Raw genomic sequence first — 20,881 nt, 5'->3', positions numbered from 1 at the left:
ATGTGGTTTTGTACTGCAAATGGCAAATAAACTGAATCAAACTAAATTGAACTGAACTGTCTTCCAAAAAATATCTTCCTTTACAAGTAAATGCAGCCTCAGTACCATTTTGAGACAAACATATTTTCACAAATCCATTTTAAATCAACATAACTGTGCCTGTTTTCTTTTTTTATTGCTTTACTGTCACTCCTTTTCTGCCAACCTATCAAATATTAAATGGGTAACCCAGAAAATGGAGGAATCAGCTCTGACATGTTATGAAAGAATGCTATGTTAACATTAAAAAATTAGATTTTCCTATCACCTTTTCCAGTCCCATTTCCTATCACATAGCTTTTGTGCCTAAACCTCATGAAACACCAATCGAAAACTGTAACTAAATGAGTAAAAACAAAACCTAAGTGTGAGAGTGATGCTTCCACATGAAACACAACCCTGCTCTCCTTGGTGGAAGTCCGCCTGCTGACTTATGCCTCGAATCTACCCACCTACCTCTTTATGTGACTTTATGATCATTTCTATTACATCACAGTCTTGGTTCTGGGAAGAAAACATGCTTGTTTTAAAAGTAAATTTCGTTTCTTAAAAAATGTAATTGAGAATATTGGGCATGTCTTGTGTGAAAAACTATATGGGAGGTTAACAACAACCCTACAGATTCTACCATTCCACCTAACTAGAAGGGGTAAACCAATAGACATTGCCTTTTCTGTGACTCGGACATGATTCCCACTCACCAACATGGCATTTAACACAAAACCACATCAAGCTGGAGACACCAAAATCTGCAACTAAACATGGGTCTATGCAATGACAGGAAGGCAAATGATGTTTAAGATTTATGTATATTGGCCACAAATATGCAGCTGAACATCGAACCTCATCTCTTCGATGTTATGGTAGTGGTACCTCAGAAAGCCTCTTTCCATTTACTGACTGAATTTCTAAAAATTCATCTTTGTGTGTCAAAGTTATGTATTTAAGAGTCCGAGCATCAATGAAGTGAGAAACTTAGGAATGCAAGGAATTCTTATTCTTCTATGGACAAAACAAATGTAATTTTGAAGTCCTTAACATACGTGAAAATGCATCAAAGTTTGCACACACATCTGAACTGGTGAAAGATTTGATACTTAGGGGGCATTGTACGTGTGTGGCAAAAAAAGAAAACAACTGAATACTGACCCCCACAGTATTAGTATAATCAGCTCCTACAGCACGTTTCACTTAAACCTACGAAATGTCATCAGCATAATGTAGCACGTCAAAGCGCACAAAAAAGCCTCTTGCATACATACCTGAAACCCAACAGGAAGTTGGCCATTTTGAAGACAGTGTCAGATTTTGTGCCATTTTTGGACTCACTTAGCCCCCTAGGGGCTAAGTCCAACAGACCTTAAATTTGGTCAGTATATACAACAGGCATTAGTAATCAAAAGTTACTAAAATCTTCCACACAAGTCGAAGAGTGTGGCCATGGCGGCCCTTGGAATTATGCTGTTTCACCATGAAACAGGAAGTGCTGTCTAACTAGCCTGTACATGCTCCAATCTGCCTCAGAGTTTACATCTTTGATCAGAGTCCTGCCCTGATGACATGCATGTGACAATATCAGGTCTCAGTCGCTGCACCGCCAGGATGCGAGGACCTGACCAACACTGCTCGCAGCTTCAATCAGAATTTTTTTTCAAGTGCAAAAATAGAAATAATGCATACACATTTTCAGACGATCTCTCCAGTGTGAAATTAGGAATGTTACCATGCACTGTGCACACTAAAGCATCACAAACAGTTCAGTAACAAATGAAAAAAAGAGAGCTACAAAGAGAAGCACATTTCCCAGCTCTTCTTTCACCTTCACACAGTTTACCAACCACAGCATGAAGTAGGTGTGACTGTTGAATTGTCAGAAAAGTTGCAGATAACGGGTCACACAGACACCCCCTATCCAACCTTGGAAATGTCTGGAAGGAAAGGGGTTCTGATGAAATCCAACCAACTGCAGTTTAGGCAAAGCATAAATCCTGCTTTATTACCTACTTACTAAGAGCAAACTGTACAAGAGATTGCAGAGCGCTTCCTCTGTTGACTTTGGTCCCAGACTCCACTAACCCAGCCTAACCTTAAACTAACATGATTTTTATCCTGGTCACAGACAAATTTATCAGTCCACAATCTTTAGGTCTCATGAAAAATAACCAGACTTACAGCTATTGATTTCTGGCTTTGGTCTGTCAGCCCAGGATGTCACAGTCTCTTTTCAACTGAACACTGAACTGACAGCATGGTCTTATCTCTAGTGTGTGCATACTAAGTGTGTTTGTGAGCATATGTGTGAGAATTTTTGTCTGTGCATCTGGATTTGCCCTCCTATCGGATATATATTTTTTGCAGTTTGCTAGACTATGCAAAATCTGCTTCTGCACAATCTGTACAAAACAACAGCTGGCTGGGAGACAACAGAAGAGGAAATTGGGTTTGACATCTGGAAATGCGCTTGTTCAGAACCAGATATCTACGGATAACGTTTCTTCAAGCCAGCAGTATCCCCTTTATCCCCCAGATAAATGAAGATAAGGGAGGAACTCTAACAACGACAGATAAAGCTCAAATATATGTTAGAATAGTGTTGCTAAAATAAAACGTTGTTGTTTTAAAGGGATCAATAAATGGCATCTTGAACAGAAAAGAGTATTTTGACGGGACTTTCTTAATGTGATCTAATCTTTTTAAAGATCTTCATTACTGCTGTTTTCATGGTAATGTTACAATGAAATATTTAATCTGACCTAGTAGTGTTTCAAGATGGCACAACAGTCATGGAAGTGATTTCTAATAACAATGAATCAGCATTCAGGGACAACATGAGTAGCCTGACCACCTGGTGTTCTGCCAGCAATCTCTTTAAGAGAACACCTCATGGCTTAGTGTCCATTGATGATGAGGCCGTGGACAGAGTCTCCAGTTTTAAATTGCTGGTCTAGACTTCTCCTAAAACAATACACACCTCCACTGTCAGCACAACAATGTCTCCACTGCTGCAGAACCCTGTTGTAGAACCTCTACTGGTGCATAGTAGAGAGTGTCCTGATGTACTGCATAGCATAAGTATGGTATGCCAGAAAGGACCAGAGGGTCATGAACATGGCACGAAACATCATTAGCTGATAACAGTGGATGGCACCTATTTGAAGCAGGGCTTCAAATAGAATGCATTACCCACTCCACCATTTTTGCTATCACTCTAAACTACTTCCCTCTGGCAGATGATGCAGGGTGCTCAACACAAGATCGAACCAGGTTGTTCACTAAAGCTGTCAAATTGGTGATTATAGCCTCACAATCTTTACAATAAGCTCCCATGCATATCCCATGGATTAAACTCACAACTGTGCAATGTGTTCAAATGTCATGCATTGTTTCCTTTTTACTTTCACATCAGACTGCACTGGAACTACAGTTTAGTATCATGACCTTTTAATTGTTTATTCTGGCTTTTTAATTGTTTCCATCCATCCATCCATCAGCTATATCTGCTTTAACCTGCAGAAAGTTGTGGAGGCTGAAGCCTGACCCAGGTGATGTTGAGTGAGAGGAAAGACACACTCTGGACAAGTCACCAGATTATTTTAGGGCTACTCTTTAAGTGTTTTACTTTGAACATCCTATGTTAATGTAACTACACATGTAGACAGTGGACTAAGTGAAGGATTTTTCAATTAGAGTAAATTAAATGAATGAAAAGACAGCAGAAAATTTAGGATTACTATTGCATGAGACCCATACCACAATAAAGTGAGCTCTAGACTAGATCATGATTGTACTTTATTACTAGACTCTACTTGACACCACTAGACTGTGGATTGGGTTGCGATCAGTGTCCTGCAGACTATCTACTTTCTCTAAGGGATTACATAGCAACGGACTGCGGAGAGCCTCAGAGCGTCTAATTGAAAACCTAGAGAAATCCCAGCGATGGGACAGTAACAATAAGAGCCCCCAACAGAATAACAGGTATTAGACTTGTCCATATTATAGCATGCCTCCTGATATGAGTAAGGTAGTAGTGGCATGAAATCAGAGCATCAGGGTGTAGCAGTGCTGAAGGATAAGGATATGTGTGGAAAAGAAGACGAGGAGGAATAATCGCCTTTACTACTTATCAGTCTGTGCAGGTGGGAAATGACGTGGCCATACCTGTCTGACCTGTTTGCTGGAGGGAGGCTGTAAAAGCACCTGTCGTCCCCCCAGGACCTACTGCACCGGACATGTTTGTCTGTCTCAGCCCTTTGGCAGGAGCAGACAGGGTGCTCACATGCTGACCCAGACAAGGGCCATGGAAGTCATAGGATGCCTCTGGCAAAACTGTATACATTTCTGACATACTTCAAAATAGTGTAGAATGAAATTATCATTTTGTACCGGTTTAGACAGTTACACTACTTGGGATTCTGCAAATTACAAATCAATTCTTTACTGCAATTTCCCAACATGGAGATGTTGCAGTAAAAGAAAGGAAGAATTGTCTAAAAGGAAAGAAAAGGTAGAGATGGAAGGAGCTTAAGATGGGATTAGTTGTGCTTCTGTGTGACAAAGGAGATAGAACCAAGCACACACAGATAAACAAAAGGCTGATATGAAAGGCTTGGGGGATGTCCTTTCATTCTGTGGGAATGCTAGGCTGACTTTCATTCTGCTTATTCTTACACTATCATTACAGCACAGTGGTGAGGCTACACAAACTTTCCAAAAGATTAACTCTTATCCTAGCGTACAGCACTGCTCTTGGACCAGGCTTGTTGGCCTCTAACTCTCTGTAATAGGAATCACTGATAGCAAGATAGAAAGTTCTTTTTTAGAAAGGTAAAGTGCACGTCCGGTAGGCCATTTCATATTGGGTCTTTTTCATATTTCTTAAAAATCATACTCTGTTTTGATCTCCCTTTTTTCTTCTTCCTCTGTCCCTCTTTCTGTGTCAGTGTGGAGGATGTTGATCCATCCCTGTATTTATGTGTGCAGACAGCCTCACAGAAGCATGCATTGTGTGTGCCAGAGTGAGTCCATCTGAGCTTTGGAGCGTCGGTCCCTCAGGTCGCTGGTGTCACTGAGACTGACCAATGTTGTCTGTGCTCCTGCCTTAGTTGTCCTCAGGGTTGGGTTTGAGTGAATAATGGCTGATGTTCTGGGAATGTTTGTTGCTGGAGCTGCTGGCCAAAAGCTATGGTGTAATACACGGTAGATATGAATAAATGCTTGTTGCAAAAGCTCATTGCTAAAATTGTTTTTGTCAGAAACATCAAGGGACTATGTATCCCATGCATTCTTTCCATTGATGACAGTGGCAAAATAAATGTTATCCTTCTCTTAAAACGTTCATCAGTGTGACAAATCTATACTACAATGTAAACTAGAAGTTTCTGTTGTGAACATGTTGCCACTTGAGCCAAAACTGGGATCATGCTGGTGTAAGAGTATCACTCTTGTGGGAAAAGGTCATTTACCTTTCCCGACAGCAACTAGAGTCATAGCAACCAGTGAGACAAGCAGATATCTGATTCCCTGAACACATGGCAGCTACTCAAAAGACATACCTGAACACCTGGAGAATTTGTTTGCCATCTGTCCTACACCACCTAATGTTCCAATTATTGGAGTGAGCTAAGAACAATTTTTATTTTTATTTTTTTAACAGAACTTGTATAGACCCTAATAGCAACTGTAAAAATCATCACTTATTATAGTATTGCTGTGGTGTCCTTTTAGACTGGAGTTTCAGATCTGTGGGAGTGCATTTGGATTTTATTACATGTCAGATGGTTTGCTGAAAATGAGTAGCATCAGGAGAGAGCTAGGTAACAGCGATTATTGCCGGAGCACCCCCATAACTTTTATCTGATCAATAAGGATTTGTCGGTGGCTCAGCACAGCTTTCCCAAATAAAAAGTCCTGCAGAAATTACAAATACATTAATCACAAAAATCTCTCAGACCCATGATTTAATTTCAGTTCAGCATGCCTCACAGCAAACACAAGCATACTAACATGATTACCAGGTAGATTAAATCTGGAGAAACCATTGTTTCTTTTATCTAATTTGTTACAACCCATTTTGCAGACGCATCACATGGTGAATGCTGCTTTCAAACTGGTTTTTAAGCTGTGATGATTTTACTGCAAATTCCAGTTGAAAAAAATGCAGGGATCAACATCATGAAGTGCTTAAAGGACAAGTGGATGTCACTGTTTCTTTTCAAAAAGGAGGAGTAGTTTGGGTATTTGGAGCAAATCCAGCAGCATCTACAATGATGAGCATTAAGTCATTAAATGAATATCCGCTGAACACAGAGTAATTTTTTTCATCCTATTCCAAAAGTGAAACAGATAGATAGAAGTCAGCAAGTTCTACTGAGCAATAAAGGCCTGTGAGGAACAAATATAAATATGTTTGTTTATGCTTATTTAGGGCAGCAGCAAGTAAAAAGTCCTTATTTTCATGATCAGTGGTGGGAGTATTTGATCTGAGGACACAATCTTGTTCAGAGCAGCAGAAATCCTACAGTTAGTTCAGTGGGCTATGGTTAGAGTGTTTGATGTATAATGAGACCAGTGGGTCAGAGGTCCAACAAGGGATAAGTTGTACCCGGTAGACGAGAGATTTACCATCACAACCTCCTCCCTGAAACTCCTCCATTATAACAAACAACAACTGCAACATTAGAGGCAGAGCGCTGCTGCGACGCTATCACTCGCACACATCAAATCCCAGATCCACCCTCTGATTGGAGGAGGGAGAGGAAATCCTCATCTTGAGTCCCACAATCATTAGTGTGAATCACAGCTGCAATTAAAACCTCGTTTATCTTAATTACTGAACTAATGAGACGAGTCCCGCAGGAGTGAGCCGCTCTCTCTGAGGACACTCGGGGCGAGGAGCGGGAAGGCATGAGAGGCGTCATGCGGAGTCACACTTAAGTCTGCAAACAAGCGTGCCCTCACACTAATCTGACTGCAGCAGAGCAGATGAGCCTGGATAGACAGAGACATATGCACAAGTACGCATGTACAAGCACACACGGGGGAAAGACACACACATAGATGTATACAACATGCATCATCTGACAACCTTACCCTCCCACCTTTCTCTCCTGGCACTGCATCACCCTTCAGCTTAAATTATCCATCAAACTTATAATGATTTTATCAAGCCTCCATCTCCATAAGGGCTTGGTGCGGTGCTATAACTCTTGATTTTGCAACGACTGGGAATACATCGCATCGCCTAATTAATGTCTTTTTAATGCTCTTCTCCTCTAGAGCTTAACTCAGCCCTTCAACTTTGCAACAAACACAACACACACAACAATACAACATGTGGCAGCAGACGGTAAGTAAGACTGAATGGATGTGTGCACTGAATGGGAGCAGAGGGTTTATGGTGAGCTTGGTGAAGAAGTGGGCAGCGCAGCCAGCTCGCTGTCCTGAGTGTGCAGCAGTCAAGTGCGCACATGGGTTAAAGCGCACACACACTGACGAATAATGCATGACTGCTCACATGCGCGCACACACGTGGGGTCAAATTCCTTCGCTAGGTTGTGAGGTCGTGCAGTGACTCAGCAGATGGCAGAACAATGAATATCTTCATCACCCAAAATTCCCATGGTGCGCCAAGCTTATCAAGCGGTGCCAGCCCTTATCAGCCAGCTGGCAGTACTGGAGGCACCGATGTCCTTCCATCCTGGCCATTCTGGGCTCGACAGGGGGCAGGTAGAGTTTAAAGGATACAGTCCACAGACGGCTGTAATCCTCCAATAGGTGTTTATTTTCACCACGCAGATCGATGTTTCAGACCTGGAGGATCTCCGAGGGATTGTTCGTCCTTCAGGATTGAAAGGCTGATTGTGGTTAGAATAAACACCCTGCGGGGGTATTAAAGCGGCATTACAGAGGTGCATTGACCACAGAGTCAAAAGTGGAAGTGGGTTTTATCTTAATAGAAATATGGATTTTACTAGGAGAAGTAAGCAAAAGGAGGGCTGCAAACTTAGTTCAAACATCTCATGATCAATTGTTGACTAAAACAGAAGACATCTGGAACAAGTAAATAAGTGTGATTCCTGCAGCAGTTATATTTAAGTCGAAGATACATTCAGTGACTCTGATGCACACAAACAATACAATTTTTCAAACTACCCTCAGTGAAGTCATAATTTCAATTAAATAATCACTTATCATTGGGGGGATTTAATAGTCAAATTAATGACAGGAACAATGTGTGGCACCTCAAAAATTGAAAAAAAAAAGCATTTAGTTTGCAGACATTTCAACGTCTGATCTTTGTGTGCACAGTTAGAACACTAACAAACCAGATGGTGCTACATAGATGCAGAAGTAATTTAGAAGATTGTAATTCTGTTACTGAGCCGTGCTGAGTTATGGTTTCTGCATTACAAACTTGCTTTACGATAACCTGGTTAAAGCTGCAGTAGGCAGAAATGTTAAACAGGCAAAAATTTCTCCTCCTGCAGCTCTTTCATCTCTGATTGAAATTCTCCCTCTCCAGACGAGCATGTACTAAAATCTGCAGGTAGTCAAGCCAAAAGTCAATGATTATTTGTGGCTTCACCGGACTCAAAACCCTGGTAGTGAAAGTCCTCTGTCTTATCCATTGTTTCACCATATTCTGCTTTCACTGTGGACTTCTGTTAGCCTAGCCACGCTAGACAACCCACGGCAACGAATTTAATTCTCTGCCAGGGTGGGTCTAGTTACCCTCCATAAGGCTCGAGGCTGGATTCTCCTAAAACTGGCCGGACCAATCACCATGAAGGGTAGAGTCAGAAGGTGGGCGTAACGAAGTGACGACAGAGGCGTGACGATTCTGACAGAAACAACCGGCGCACAATAAACAGTTATCTTTCGACTCGGCTTTGGCCACAGCCCTTAAAGATTTGAAGCTAAAATTCAACTTGAAAGATAAACAAAGGACGGCACTGAAGTGTTTCATTGAGAAGAAAGACATATTTGGACTTCTGCCGACGGGATATGGCAAATCCTTAATATACCAGTTGGTTCCGCGGCTCCGCTGGTTGGGAAGCTAATGGGACTTAGCCATAGGGACTTAGCCACAATCCGCCGGTGCTCTCGGAACTACGTCAGCCTATTCATTGCGTTGATTGGTTGTATACCTACCCAATTGCTGCAGAGGGATTTGATAGACAACCTTTTAGCCCGCCTCCCTCCCTGTCGAGCTTCCCGAGACCCTTGTGCCGTCAGCAACATGGGTGTAGCATGGCTAGGCTAGACTTCTGTTTCACCTGGGATGAAGCTCTGTGATTGGCTAAAATCTCCTGTCACAGGTTAGACTAGCTTAAAAACAACCAGAGGAACAGCAGAAGTCTGTTTTTTCTCTTCGATCACTTATATTACAATATGCTTAAATATTATTTTGGCATTATTTAATTATCATGCCAAAAAATACTGTGTACCCCTTTAAGGTGGAAGCAGGAATTTGACTAATCTTAGTATTAGTTTTAATTTAAATAGCCATCCCTCTTGCTCCCACTGCCCTTTTTCCATTTATCTCCCCTCTCCTTTCCATTCCTCCTGTCCAGCACACAAGCACGAATGTTCTTGATTTCAACTATGCACAGGCCTTCCTGTAAAAGTGTCGTATGGTCCGGTCTGAGCCAGAGCTTTTCATGAGCACTGGGTTTGTTTTCAGCACACACAGAAGAGCAAGCTAGTAAACTACAAGGAGATCTTCACTGAATTCAAAAAGTGTATAGGATTAGAATTGCTGCTTATGTCTTTAATTTAGTTATAATCCTAATACCAGTACATGCCACTCAATCCATATCTCTTCCTGTTCTTACTGTACCTTTTCTCCATTGTATTTTTAAATCAGTACAGTGTAGTTATATCCATCTACTCATGTGACTTCAATACAAAGTCAACAAAAGTGAGTTTCACAGGACTACAAATTAGGCTATTCCTTTTCTCTCAAGTAGTGATCAAAGTCAGAGCAGTGGGTTGTACTGGAAAAGTTTCAGCTCTCTTTCACACTTGGGATAATCTGAGCGGGACAAGGTAAAGAAGTATGCTCATCTGGTAGAACTGAAGTATGAATAAGCAAACATGTCTTCAGAAGGTTTTACAGTATGGTCGTGCACAAACATTACAGCACAGACAGATATATACGGACAAAAACGATACCTCCACTGATACGTAATGCTCTTTCCGCTTGCTGTTAATCCCCACAACATCATTTGTGTCATTAAAAGTTTGTATGAAATAATTTCTTCATGCTCCAAACTTATCAAATGACTTGGAATTATGACTGCATACTTACGTAATTATTAATAGATAAGGTGTAATAACAGAATACCTGTCCAATAATCCTAATCCTAGTTGTGGATCAGCACCAGAATCTAACTAAGAGCGTTTTGCCCTGAGGACAATCTGTCCACCAGGTTTCATTGAAGTCTGTTCATGAGTTTTTGAGATATCTTTCTGGCAGACAGACAGATGAAGTAACAGGCAGGCATAAACATCATATCCTTGGCAGAGGTTAGAATACTGAATTCAGGAGTATTAAAGCAGGATCACTGCTACAGCCTTATCAGCACCATGCAAACTGTAGCTTCCGCTCATTTTCTTTAAAGTAAAATTCTCCGATATAGCAACACCAACACAAGTTATGGATCTTAGGAAGAAGTTCAATATGGCGGTCATTAACTCTTACACCTTATCTCAGCATATTTTACACAGACTGCTTGTCTGAAATGTCTTTAAAAAACAATAAAACAACACAAGAGGGCAACAACAGAAAATCCTGAGATCACTCTCTTCTGCCGAAGGTAAAATTTGTCACTCTGACAAATCGTAATCCTGTTTTGATGGCACAAGCCAAGTGAGAATGATAACGCTAAATGAAGGCTGACTTCTGCACAACTGCACCAAAACAGTGATTAATAACTGCTTACGGCTAAGCCTATTCTCCATGAGGCGCTGCTCTCTGCTCTTATTGACTGTTGTGCTTGATGAGATTTGTCTATTATTGTTGTGAAATTATGATAAGAGGTGATCGATTCCCCTCTCTGTGCTGTGGATGTCAGATTGATTATGTGACTCAGACCTGAGATGATGGTGTAGCCAATTCCTCTCGGCCGGCCAAGATCCTGGTCAATGGCTGTTATCTGCCGCACTTTGTATCCCTGCAGAGACATGGACACACACAAAACACAGTGTATAAGCTGCATGTAATCTTCACAGACACTTTTTTTTCACATTTCTGCAGAAGTTTCCACTCTACTCTGACATTTTGTCAATGACAAAAAGCCAAGTATCACAGTAAGCAGTTATTCACAAATAAGCTAACACTACATCTCATTTTTATGGTTTTTGTGCTCTGCCTTGTGCACACAGATTATTAGTGGCCTTTAACACTTTGTAAAAACTTTTTTGTCCTTCAAGGTGACAGTGAATCAGAGGAATCTGTGAGTGAAGCTTGAGCTTGGAAATATTCCAAATCATATGGAGTAGACCATAAATGACCACCACCTCAACCAAATTTTGAAACCAAAGAGCAATGTATTTCGTGTCATTGTAAACGGGAAAAACAGTCAAACTGCAAGAAAAAGAGAAAAGCATCATGACAGGTGATACACAGTTTTTCTTCATGTGTGTCATTAGCATTTTATTGGGGTATATTCCTTCTTTCGTGGTTTCAAAGCTCTCCGGTTGTGCCAATGGGTCCTCTACTCGACAAAACCACAATATGACAGTTGAAGAAAAATGAAGACGAAAGAGGGAAAGCTATTTGAAATGTCTTTCATCCGCTGAGCTTTCTCAGCCTTCGTGCCTCAATCAGACACGGTGGTGATACTTAAAAACCCCTGTGCTGCAGTGAGAGATTGAGAGACCCTCCCCACTTCCAAATTTCCTTCCTCCTCCCTCTCTCTCTCTCCTCCCTTCCTCCCCCCTCAGCCCTCTCACTCACACCCAAGCAGGCTGCCTCCCATTGATCCTGCAAATTGTGTCTAAGACGTGTTTATGCTCCATTTCTGCCAAAGCATCTCCTGTCATTGACCAATTACAGCAGAATCAATTACAAGCCTTTTAGAGAGACTGATTCACACCAATCACTAGCTGAGAGGGAAACACACACACACACAAACATGAATGATGCAGGGACAGACTTAGAGAGAAATAAGGGACTGAGAAAGTGAGTGAGGAGAAGTGATGCTGAAGTAATATGAGCAATATTCTCGAGCTGTCCACACAAGTGGAATATGTTCAATCAACCGTCAAAGATACAATCCCTCCCCTCCTGCACACACAGCGAGACACACTAACTAACACACACACACACACACACACACACACACACACACACACACACACACACACACACACACACACACACACACACACACACACACACACACACACACACACACACACACACACACACACACACATACACCAGCGCATCTCCACAACCCTCGTCTTCTACTCTTCATCCTTTCATTTCTAGCTATACAGTGCATTACCTCCCAACAGATTCTCTTTTTCTCTCCTTCTCCTCATTGATTTGACAGCCAAATTGTGTTTGTCCTAGAAGGGGCTTAAACGTCAGTCCAAGCACAGATTCATGGCTATAACAGCTAAAAACCCTGCCCTGTTATTTCATCTGAAAAAATAAATTTCTTCTACTCCTTTGTCAAACTTTTCCCTCGATGACGGGTTGATCGGCTCGAGAATATGAGGAAGACAGGAACAGAGAAACAAACAGGCTGTGAGAGAGGCAGCGGCAGGAACAGGGGTGGTTTGTGTGCATGTGCGCACTCACACCTTTGAGAAATGACCTATGACAGGGATCCAAGTTTGATATCCCTACGTGTAAATGTCATGGGCCTTGAGAACAGTTGACACTCATTCCGTCACTGTACGCCCTCGGCTTATCACCACCAAACACTGCATAATGGGAATGACACATGCCTGTTAGAATACCACATGAGGTCATTGGAGGGGTGTATGTGTCCGAGCGCAGTAGCATGGACTCCTGGGCCACACTTTAAGCACCGTTGTAATTCTGACTCTATCTGCTGTGGGGTCAAAAGGCCTCAGTAACAGATCTCAGATTTTGTTTGTGCACCTGCTGTGAACTCCTCTTACATTGTCACTTTAACAGGATTACACACTGCCCCCTAATGATCGAGGCAAGAGCTACAGCACTCCAAGGCAGTATTACTGAGGATTAACGGTGCTCAGCTGCTGTGAGAAATCTGGAATCCTCTCACTAATGTCAACTTTGTGATCCAAAGTAATGCCACTCTGTTTAACTCTCTCCTCTTTATTCCATCCCTTAACTTTGCATATTGCCTCTTCCTCCCCTCCTTTCACCTTTTCTCATTTCACCCCAACATCTTAATCCTTCCCACACCCTCACCCCTTCCCATGCTCTTCCTCCTCTTCCTCCTGTTGTGACCTTCCTGGTGACAGTTGATGAATCAGAGAGTCAGGGAGACACCGGGCGTCGACTCCGTCATGCCCCGTTAATATGCATGCAAATGTAGCACTTGACATTTCTACTATGGCGCGTACAGGCTGGGGACAAGAGATGTGCGGGTGGTTGTGTGAGTCGGGGGGCTGGTTTGGGCGAGAGTTAGGGAGAGACAGAATGAACACTGACAGAGTGAGTGAGAAACAGAAATAAGGACGGACAGTATTATGCCCCTGTGTATAATTCTCTCTCTCCAAGTGGAAACATCAATAGCTGGACCATTAGCCACCTGGGAACTGAGTTTAGGGGCTGAGTCAGGGGAGTGAACATAATGGTGCACAGGTAAACAGACACATAGTGGCTGTGTCCGAAATCGCATACTAACGTACTACTCATACTAAATGTGACGTCAAAATAAGTATGTAGTGCGTTCACACTGGATAGTATGAATAGATTGAGTACGCGAGAAATACCCGGATGTATACTATATCCGGAAAATTTTTAAGTATGCGCGGTGACCACACTAGTCATACTCAACCGCCCCATAATGCTTTGCGAGCTATCCACCAAAATGCAAGCCTCCGCGGGATATGTGGCCGGACCGCGGCGATTTTTATTTTATTTTATGTGGTTAAGTAGTCATCCTAATCACCCCACAGATTTGAGAAATAGGCGTTTTCTGACCAACGTTTTAAATTTGTCAGACGCCTCACAACATGCTACTGAATGCTAGCAGCTAGTTGCAGCAGCTCGCTTTGCATACAGAACAAGTAGCAGCTACCTCGAGTAGCCTGCAGCTACAACTGAAACGATTCGCATAATCTGGCTAATAACTGCATGAGGAGTGCCGGCTTGAAATTGCCACATTAATTATGCGACTGTTTTTTAGCGTAAAATCGACCTGAAGCCGGCATTCAACCGAGATATTTGATAGCCGTACTTCCGGTTTTTGTCGTCGGAGGTTTGAAATGCATTATGGGAAACGGAGTAGTATACTACAGTGTGAACGGTCGGCATTCTAATCATACTTATAGTACGTAGTATACAGTATATACTCATTGAGAATGTAGTATGTAGTACGTTAGTATGCCATTTCGGACACAGCCAGTGTATTAGAGATCCATTATAAACCTACTTGCAATAAAGGCAAAGTTAAGGTCATAGCGAGACCCCACTGCTTAGTGCTTCACGCAATATGCAGACTTCATACTTCATACACATGCAACAGTATGAGCACATGAGATAGCATAAATCCTATAGCCTCAGTGACCTTTGCTAGAGGCCTCACATCCCTGAAGCAGGACTGTAAATCTCCCACAGTAATTACAGTCTCCAACACCTGCAGTGCTGCATGTAGGGACCCGGGGCTGAGTTTGGGTGTGTGTGGGTTCCTAGAGGGGACTCTCAGGAGGGAGGACGAGAGGTGAGATATCCTGCCCTGATAATAACTCAGACCTTCATTTTTAACCATATTTCTCTTGCACTTGCTCTGTACACCTCCTGAATAATCAAAAAGTAGTGTGAACACGGGACAGGTGGAGCTAGATATGAGCAATGAGGTAAAAGATAAGTGGAACATATTGGCAACAGAGAAAGTTAGAAAAGACATGGACACATTATTGGGTTTCACATATAAGCTGTAACGAAAGGCTACGATGTCAGGTGGGACTGTACTACTGACCACAGGAACATTCTCCTCTATGTTGGTGCTGTAGGGCAGATTGGTGAAAACGGGGTCCATGTCTTGAACATCAGTGATGGTGATCGCCAAGTTGGCGAGCCGGGACAGAGGCGTCGTTTTGTCTTGATCCTGAATGAAACATAGACAAGAGTAAATAAAGTAATATAGTAAATAAAGTGCATTAACTTGACAGCACATATCGGGTCTTTGCCAACATATCATAAAGGTATTATAAGTGTGCTGGCCAAACTCTCTCTCCTACCCAGTTTGCCAAATACTGCCATTTTGTCAAAGTCAGTGGTGTCCTAGAGATACAAGGTGTACTTTGACATCAGTGCTACCTGCTTCAAGAGATTTTTCAGTTTAAGAAACCTCAGAAGAGGTGGAAGAGATATACACGACAGGACATTCACCCAGAAAACTGAGGTTTGTTGGTCAGATGTTAATTTTTTCATTTCATTTTGTGATCTAAGTTTTATTTTCACTCATTGTCTGGTTAAGTTTAGGCACCAAAACTACTTTGTCAGGTTTAGGAAAAGATCATGTTTGGGTTAAAATAGACCCTGTCATAAGGTAAATCGCGTTACAAAGCAAACTTTTCATGACCTGAAAAGAACTGGCAGGGACGACACCAGCAGAGCACCTCTGGCTACTGTTCCATGGTCTCTATTTCAGACATTCACAGGTTTCTATAGATGTATAGGACTACTCTGTGCATTTAAAAATGACACTAAAGAATACCCAATGCATTCAAATGTTAGGCCAAGGGGCCCTGACAAAGCTGTGGTATGTGACAAGCTGGGAGTGAGGCTGGGTTCACTGACCGTGGCGTTGACAGTGAGCTGGTAGGCTGATGTTGTTTCATAGTCCAGAGGTTTGATGACAGTGACAGTGCCGCGAGCTCCATCAATGGCAAAGAATGGAGAAGGTGGCTGGAAGGAGAAGAGAACACTGCCTCCAGTGCCCTGGTCTGGATCTGTGGCGTTCACCATAAATACTGATCTGCCCACTGGCGTGTTCTGAAAGACAGAAGACACAACACTGAGTACAGGCAACGAACAAGTTAGACGAGATCCAAATACATGGCCTGATTAACACTGAAGAAAAATATTTTCTTCCATTATTATGTTCAAGATAAATGCCACTGTTATAGTAGAGACTGAACTTCTGACCTTTATGTGGTTTACAGAGCAGCTTTATCTTAGGGTAGAGCTGCAGACAACCGCTTAATTTATCCATAATTTTGGAACACAGTGTCCTACTTGTGACTGTGGATGCTCATATTTATGCCTTGAAGCTTCTCCCTCAAATCATGACTGCAAATAATTTATTCTCGGTCAATCTGGATTATAAAAACAATGATTAATATGGCTGCTTTAGCCTCTTGTGACTGAAGAGTGGGCAAAGGGTTGACTCAACTTTATGTAATTGGGTCCAAATGACAAATGGTTGAGTAACAAGTATTTGTTTTTATTTATCATTGTGGGTAACAGGGGTGTAATCATACACAAAATTAGTTCAATATGCACCTCTTTTTTTAAGTCGCAGTTTGATACGTTTTTAGCACAGCTGAAGAAAAAATCCATTACTTTTTTATATGTTAACAAAAAAATTGAGCATCCAGCAGTGTGTAATTGGCCAAATTTGTTAGTGCAACATTTAATACATTTAAATGTTACACTGTTCATTCTCATATATAAAATAAATAAAATTTAAAATGTCCATTAAGACCAACACATTTATTTTTGTGTTTCAAGACAGCAGTCCAGTTTCAGGTGGAAAAACTGAAGGAGCATTGCACTGGTCTCTTTGATCAATGCTGAGGACACAGCCATCTCTGGGCAAAGGCGACTGGGGGCTTTGTATTTTCACTCAGTATGAGGTCCACATGAGTTTTCTGCCATTACTTGCTTACCTCACCGTGTAACACATTTGCATATCACCCACCTAATGGCTAGTTTGGCACACCTTCAAACAATGAAAAGTGTTGACTGAAATCAAAGTACCTAAGTACATATTGTGGTTGACTGCAAAAATCTAATTATATACCTGTAAGCGTGCTGAATATGAGTTCTTTAAAACTCAGTGTGGAGTGTGAATTACCACATTGTACATGATTTATTACACTGGCTGAGTGTTCGCTCAGTTTTAAAGGCTAAACCTGCTAGTATGCTATAACTGATGGACAAACACAGGCGCACTGCCAAAAAGTTTGGATGAGGTTACATTCTTGACTTTTTGGTCTGGAAGTTCCACTATATCAACATATACAGACCTCTGACAATAGCTGTCTGGTTAACAGGCTGAACTGATTTAAGGACATTTCCTACCAAATTCAACATTTGCACCAACCAGGTTCGAGATGAATGGATGTGTCATTAAGTCCCAAATAGAGAAAAAGATTAAATATTGCCTCTGGATGCTTGCTAGACACTGTATTGAATTCTGCAATTCTGTTTTTAAGGAATAGTTTCCCACCAAATAATAATACAATAATTTACTCACACCCACAGATCCACAGAGGTTTGTAAAAATATAGTATCAAACTGGGTTGCATGTCAAAGAAGCAGCATTGGAGATAATGAGACAAATGTTAGATCCACCTAGCAAGTGTTTCCCTGATAAACCAGTGCACTGTTTGTTGTGCAGTTCTAAACAGACTGTCTCATTAACATTTCTGTTCAAAAGCTTGAAAGAAGATGAAACCACAGCATTATCTTGATGGTGTTGTAGTCCTACAAACTTCCCACAACTGATACAAGGGTGAAAAGATAATGACTACATTTTCATTTTGAACCATGGGGAGATGGTTTCAGAGGAGTGGCCATACCCAGCTGGCAGCAGAGTTTAATTTAGGTACAAAAGGCAATAAAACACTCTTTGTTTATTGCAGTTTCACTTTGTGACTTTCTCCGATAAAGCAGATTTTACTTTCACAATAATGCAACTTCAATGACACAGGGATATCCTATTGTCAGAAAATATTCGTTGCACTTCGTTGTCTTTAAATACGAGCGTCGCCTATCTGTGTTTCCAGCAAACATTGCCCAGGGTATCAAAAAGCTAAGAGCAAAGAAATATCAACTGGGCAGAAAGGCTGCACAATGCCGTATCAGAGAGGCGCTTGTCTTGGTCATGGTGAGTGTCAATACCTGGCAAGAGGTAAAAAGAAGAGGCCATATAAAGAAATCAAGTCCCCAGGTATTGCAGAGCAGCTTGTTTCTAAGTTTCAGGAACATCCTCATTAATTGGAATTTTATCTCAAAACAGCCACACACACACACACACGCACACAATTAATAAGAAATAAAAATGCCTACAGATACAAGAAAAACGGTGGTACAAGAAAATGGAAAATATTTGGACATAATACTGGAAAGAAACCTTTCCACAAGGGTTCTATTGTCTCCCTCTCTTCGTCACTCACACACTCACCTGTGCATGCAGTGTGTGGCCTTGTTTACTGCATGGGGAGAGAGTGACCACATGGGGAGGTCATGGTGTTGAACAGAGCTGGGCCCCGAGCCAAAGCTAAAGTGACACAGTAAGAGAGCAGTTGACCCCACAGTCTGTCTGCACTGGTGTCTGGGGAGTGCGGAGGTGTATTTGCATGTGTGTGTGTGTGTATACATATGAGCCTGAGCCACAGTGTTGGTGTGTCAGGGTCTATAAAACTGTGTGTGAACGTTAGCGTTACAACGTGTATGTTTGGAAATGCGGTATGAGACAGAGTTTGAGCGTATTTGTAATTTGTGCAGAAAAGCCTTGATTATACTACAGTGGAGATGTTCACACAGACAGATGTAGACACCCATGGACATGTAGTTGCTTATTATACTATTTTCTAGTCTGCGGGAATCAGTTTGGAGGACTCGATCGTGTAGACTAGACTAATATTTCATTAATCCTTTACAGGAAATTACTTGTAACGGCAGCATGTAAACACGCAGACAATTCACAAACTCGACAGAGCACCACACTGATAGTCATCAATGTGATCAGATACATAGCATATAAGTGAGAAAAACTATAAAACTTAAATACATATGTACAGCATATAACTCATAAGCTATATGCTGTAAATATGCTTTTTGTTTCATTATACCAATCAGGAAAAGGAAAAAAGAATTTGAAAATGTGAAGCCTTAGTCCTCTCTGTTCTAAGCCCTGCCCACCAGACAAGCACACTCTTTAAAGTTACAAATACAGTCAACATTCATTTTGGCATCCCTTAGGACTTGAACCCCACTCTCTGGACTCGTTCTGTATGCCGGCTCTGTTGCCCTGGATGAAAAGCCCTGTGATTGGCTAAAATCTCTTGTCACAGCTAGATTTTGCAAAACTAAGCTCAGATGAAGTGCTTAAGTCGAATTTCCTCTCAGATCACTTGAATTATAATATACTAAACTGTTGCCATGGACTATTTGCCAGTTGTGCCAAAAAAAAAAAAAAAACACTGCCTACCACAGCTTTAAATTTTATGTAAAAAAAAAAAATTAATATGTAACTTTGAGTTTGTCCTTGCTTCTGTTGAGATCTCACAGTTAAAATAAAGTTACTTCTGAGTTGTTGCTATTACTAGAAGTAAAGGCACTGAGGATATCAGTGTTAGAGAAGAAGACAGGTCCCTCTGATTGTCAAAGTAAAATATTTATTGCAAGAAAAATAGGAATAACTAAAATAAGAAGAAGAATTCGCAGTCTCTCCGTCACTTTTCCATGTTTTGCTCTGCTTTGGTCGTTGAAAAGCTCCACTGCAGCACTCTGAGCGTTGCTGAAGCAAACCTCATCGATAATTGCTGAGTGAAGGAACTGAGTTACTAATCCACTCCCCCACAACAATAACTGCATTTGAATAAGCATCTAAGCTGCATTTCTCTGATATATTTATTTTGCTTGTCAAGTTGTCTGCTTATGAGAAAACTGGAAACACCTCTAAAGGTACCCCACAGCCTGCAGCATGACACTGGAGCACAGCAACAAATTAAATGGATAAAAATGCACAAAATCAAACTCTAGGTGAATTCATTAAATATTCTTGCTTTTACTCGTTTGTGTGTGCGCATTTATGTACCTGCTTGTGTGCCTGGCATGGATGTCTACATTATCAACTTTGCTTTGATGTCAAGGAGGGAGTTTGATAGTTGAGCATTGAGTGAGTGTGTGTGTGTTCCTTTTTGGAAGGAGGAACAGAGTGTGTGAGGCTGAGATCAGGACGTGTGTGGAGAAAATATGTGATAGATGCATCCTTTTCCTCCCCTAAAGCATGCCAGTTTCTATCTCTGTCTACACAGCAACCTGTAAAACAATAACTCATTAACACCGCCCAGTGTCAAACGCCACGAGGCTCAGTAAATAGCGAGCGTCACACAGTCTTATTTGAATATGTAAACACACACACACACACACACGAACACCTGTTTTGATCTCCCAGATTTGACAGAGGCACCGTGTTCAAAGCAGTTTAAGCAACAGCAGTTCAAAGCTTTGCTGAGAACCACAGATGACCAACTCTCGACGTGTCAGTGTGCCAGTGTGGTACTTCAGAGGTTAGCAGGCTGAGCTGTGTGCAGGTGAAGATCATATTTGAGCTGCTATTAGATTTGGACATCTCTGATCTCTCTCTCTCTGCAAACAGGATCAGTATTTGACCAGCTCACATTATTCATTCCTGCCTTCTTGTTTTCCCTTTTG

General features: G+C 41.6%; 1 protein-coding gene across 1 annotated transcript in view; it reads right to left on the bottom strand.

The window, feature by feature from the left end:
• Positions 1-20,881, bottom strand: part of cdh23 (cadherin-related 23) — a 200,443-nt gene that overhangs the window by 103,658 nt on the left and 75,904 nt on the right. The window contains 3 exon segments of the mRNA XM_051959826.1: positions 11,138-11,216; positions 15,189-15,317; positions 16,013-16,207. Of these exon segments, the coding sequence (XP_051815786.1) occupies positions 11,138-11,216; positions 15,189-15,317; positions 16,013-16,207 (403 nt within the window).

This window comes from Acanthochromis polyacanthus, chromosome 15 (genome assembly GCF_021347895.1).
Source record: "Acanthochromis polyacanthus isolate Apoly-LR-REF ecotype Palm Island chromosome 15, KAUST_Apoly_ChrSc, whole genome shotgun sequence".
Classification (NCBI taxonomy): Eukaryota; Metazoa; Chordata; class Actinopteri; family Pomacentridae; genus Acanthochromis; species Acanthochromis polyacanthus.
This window is presented reverse-complemented; position numbering and strand designations above follow the sequence as displayed.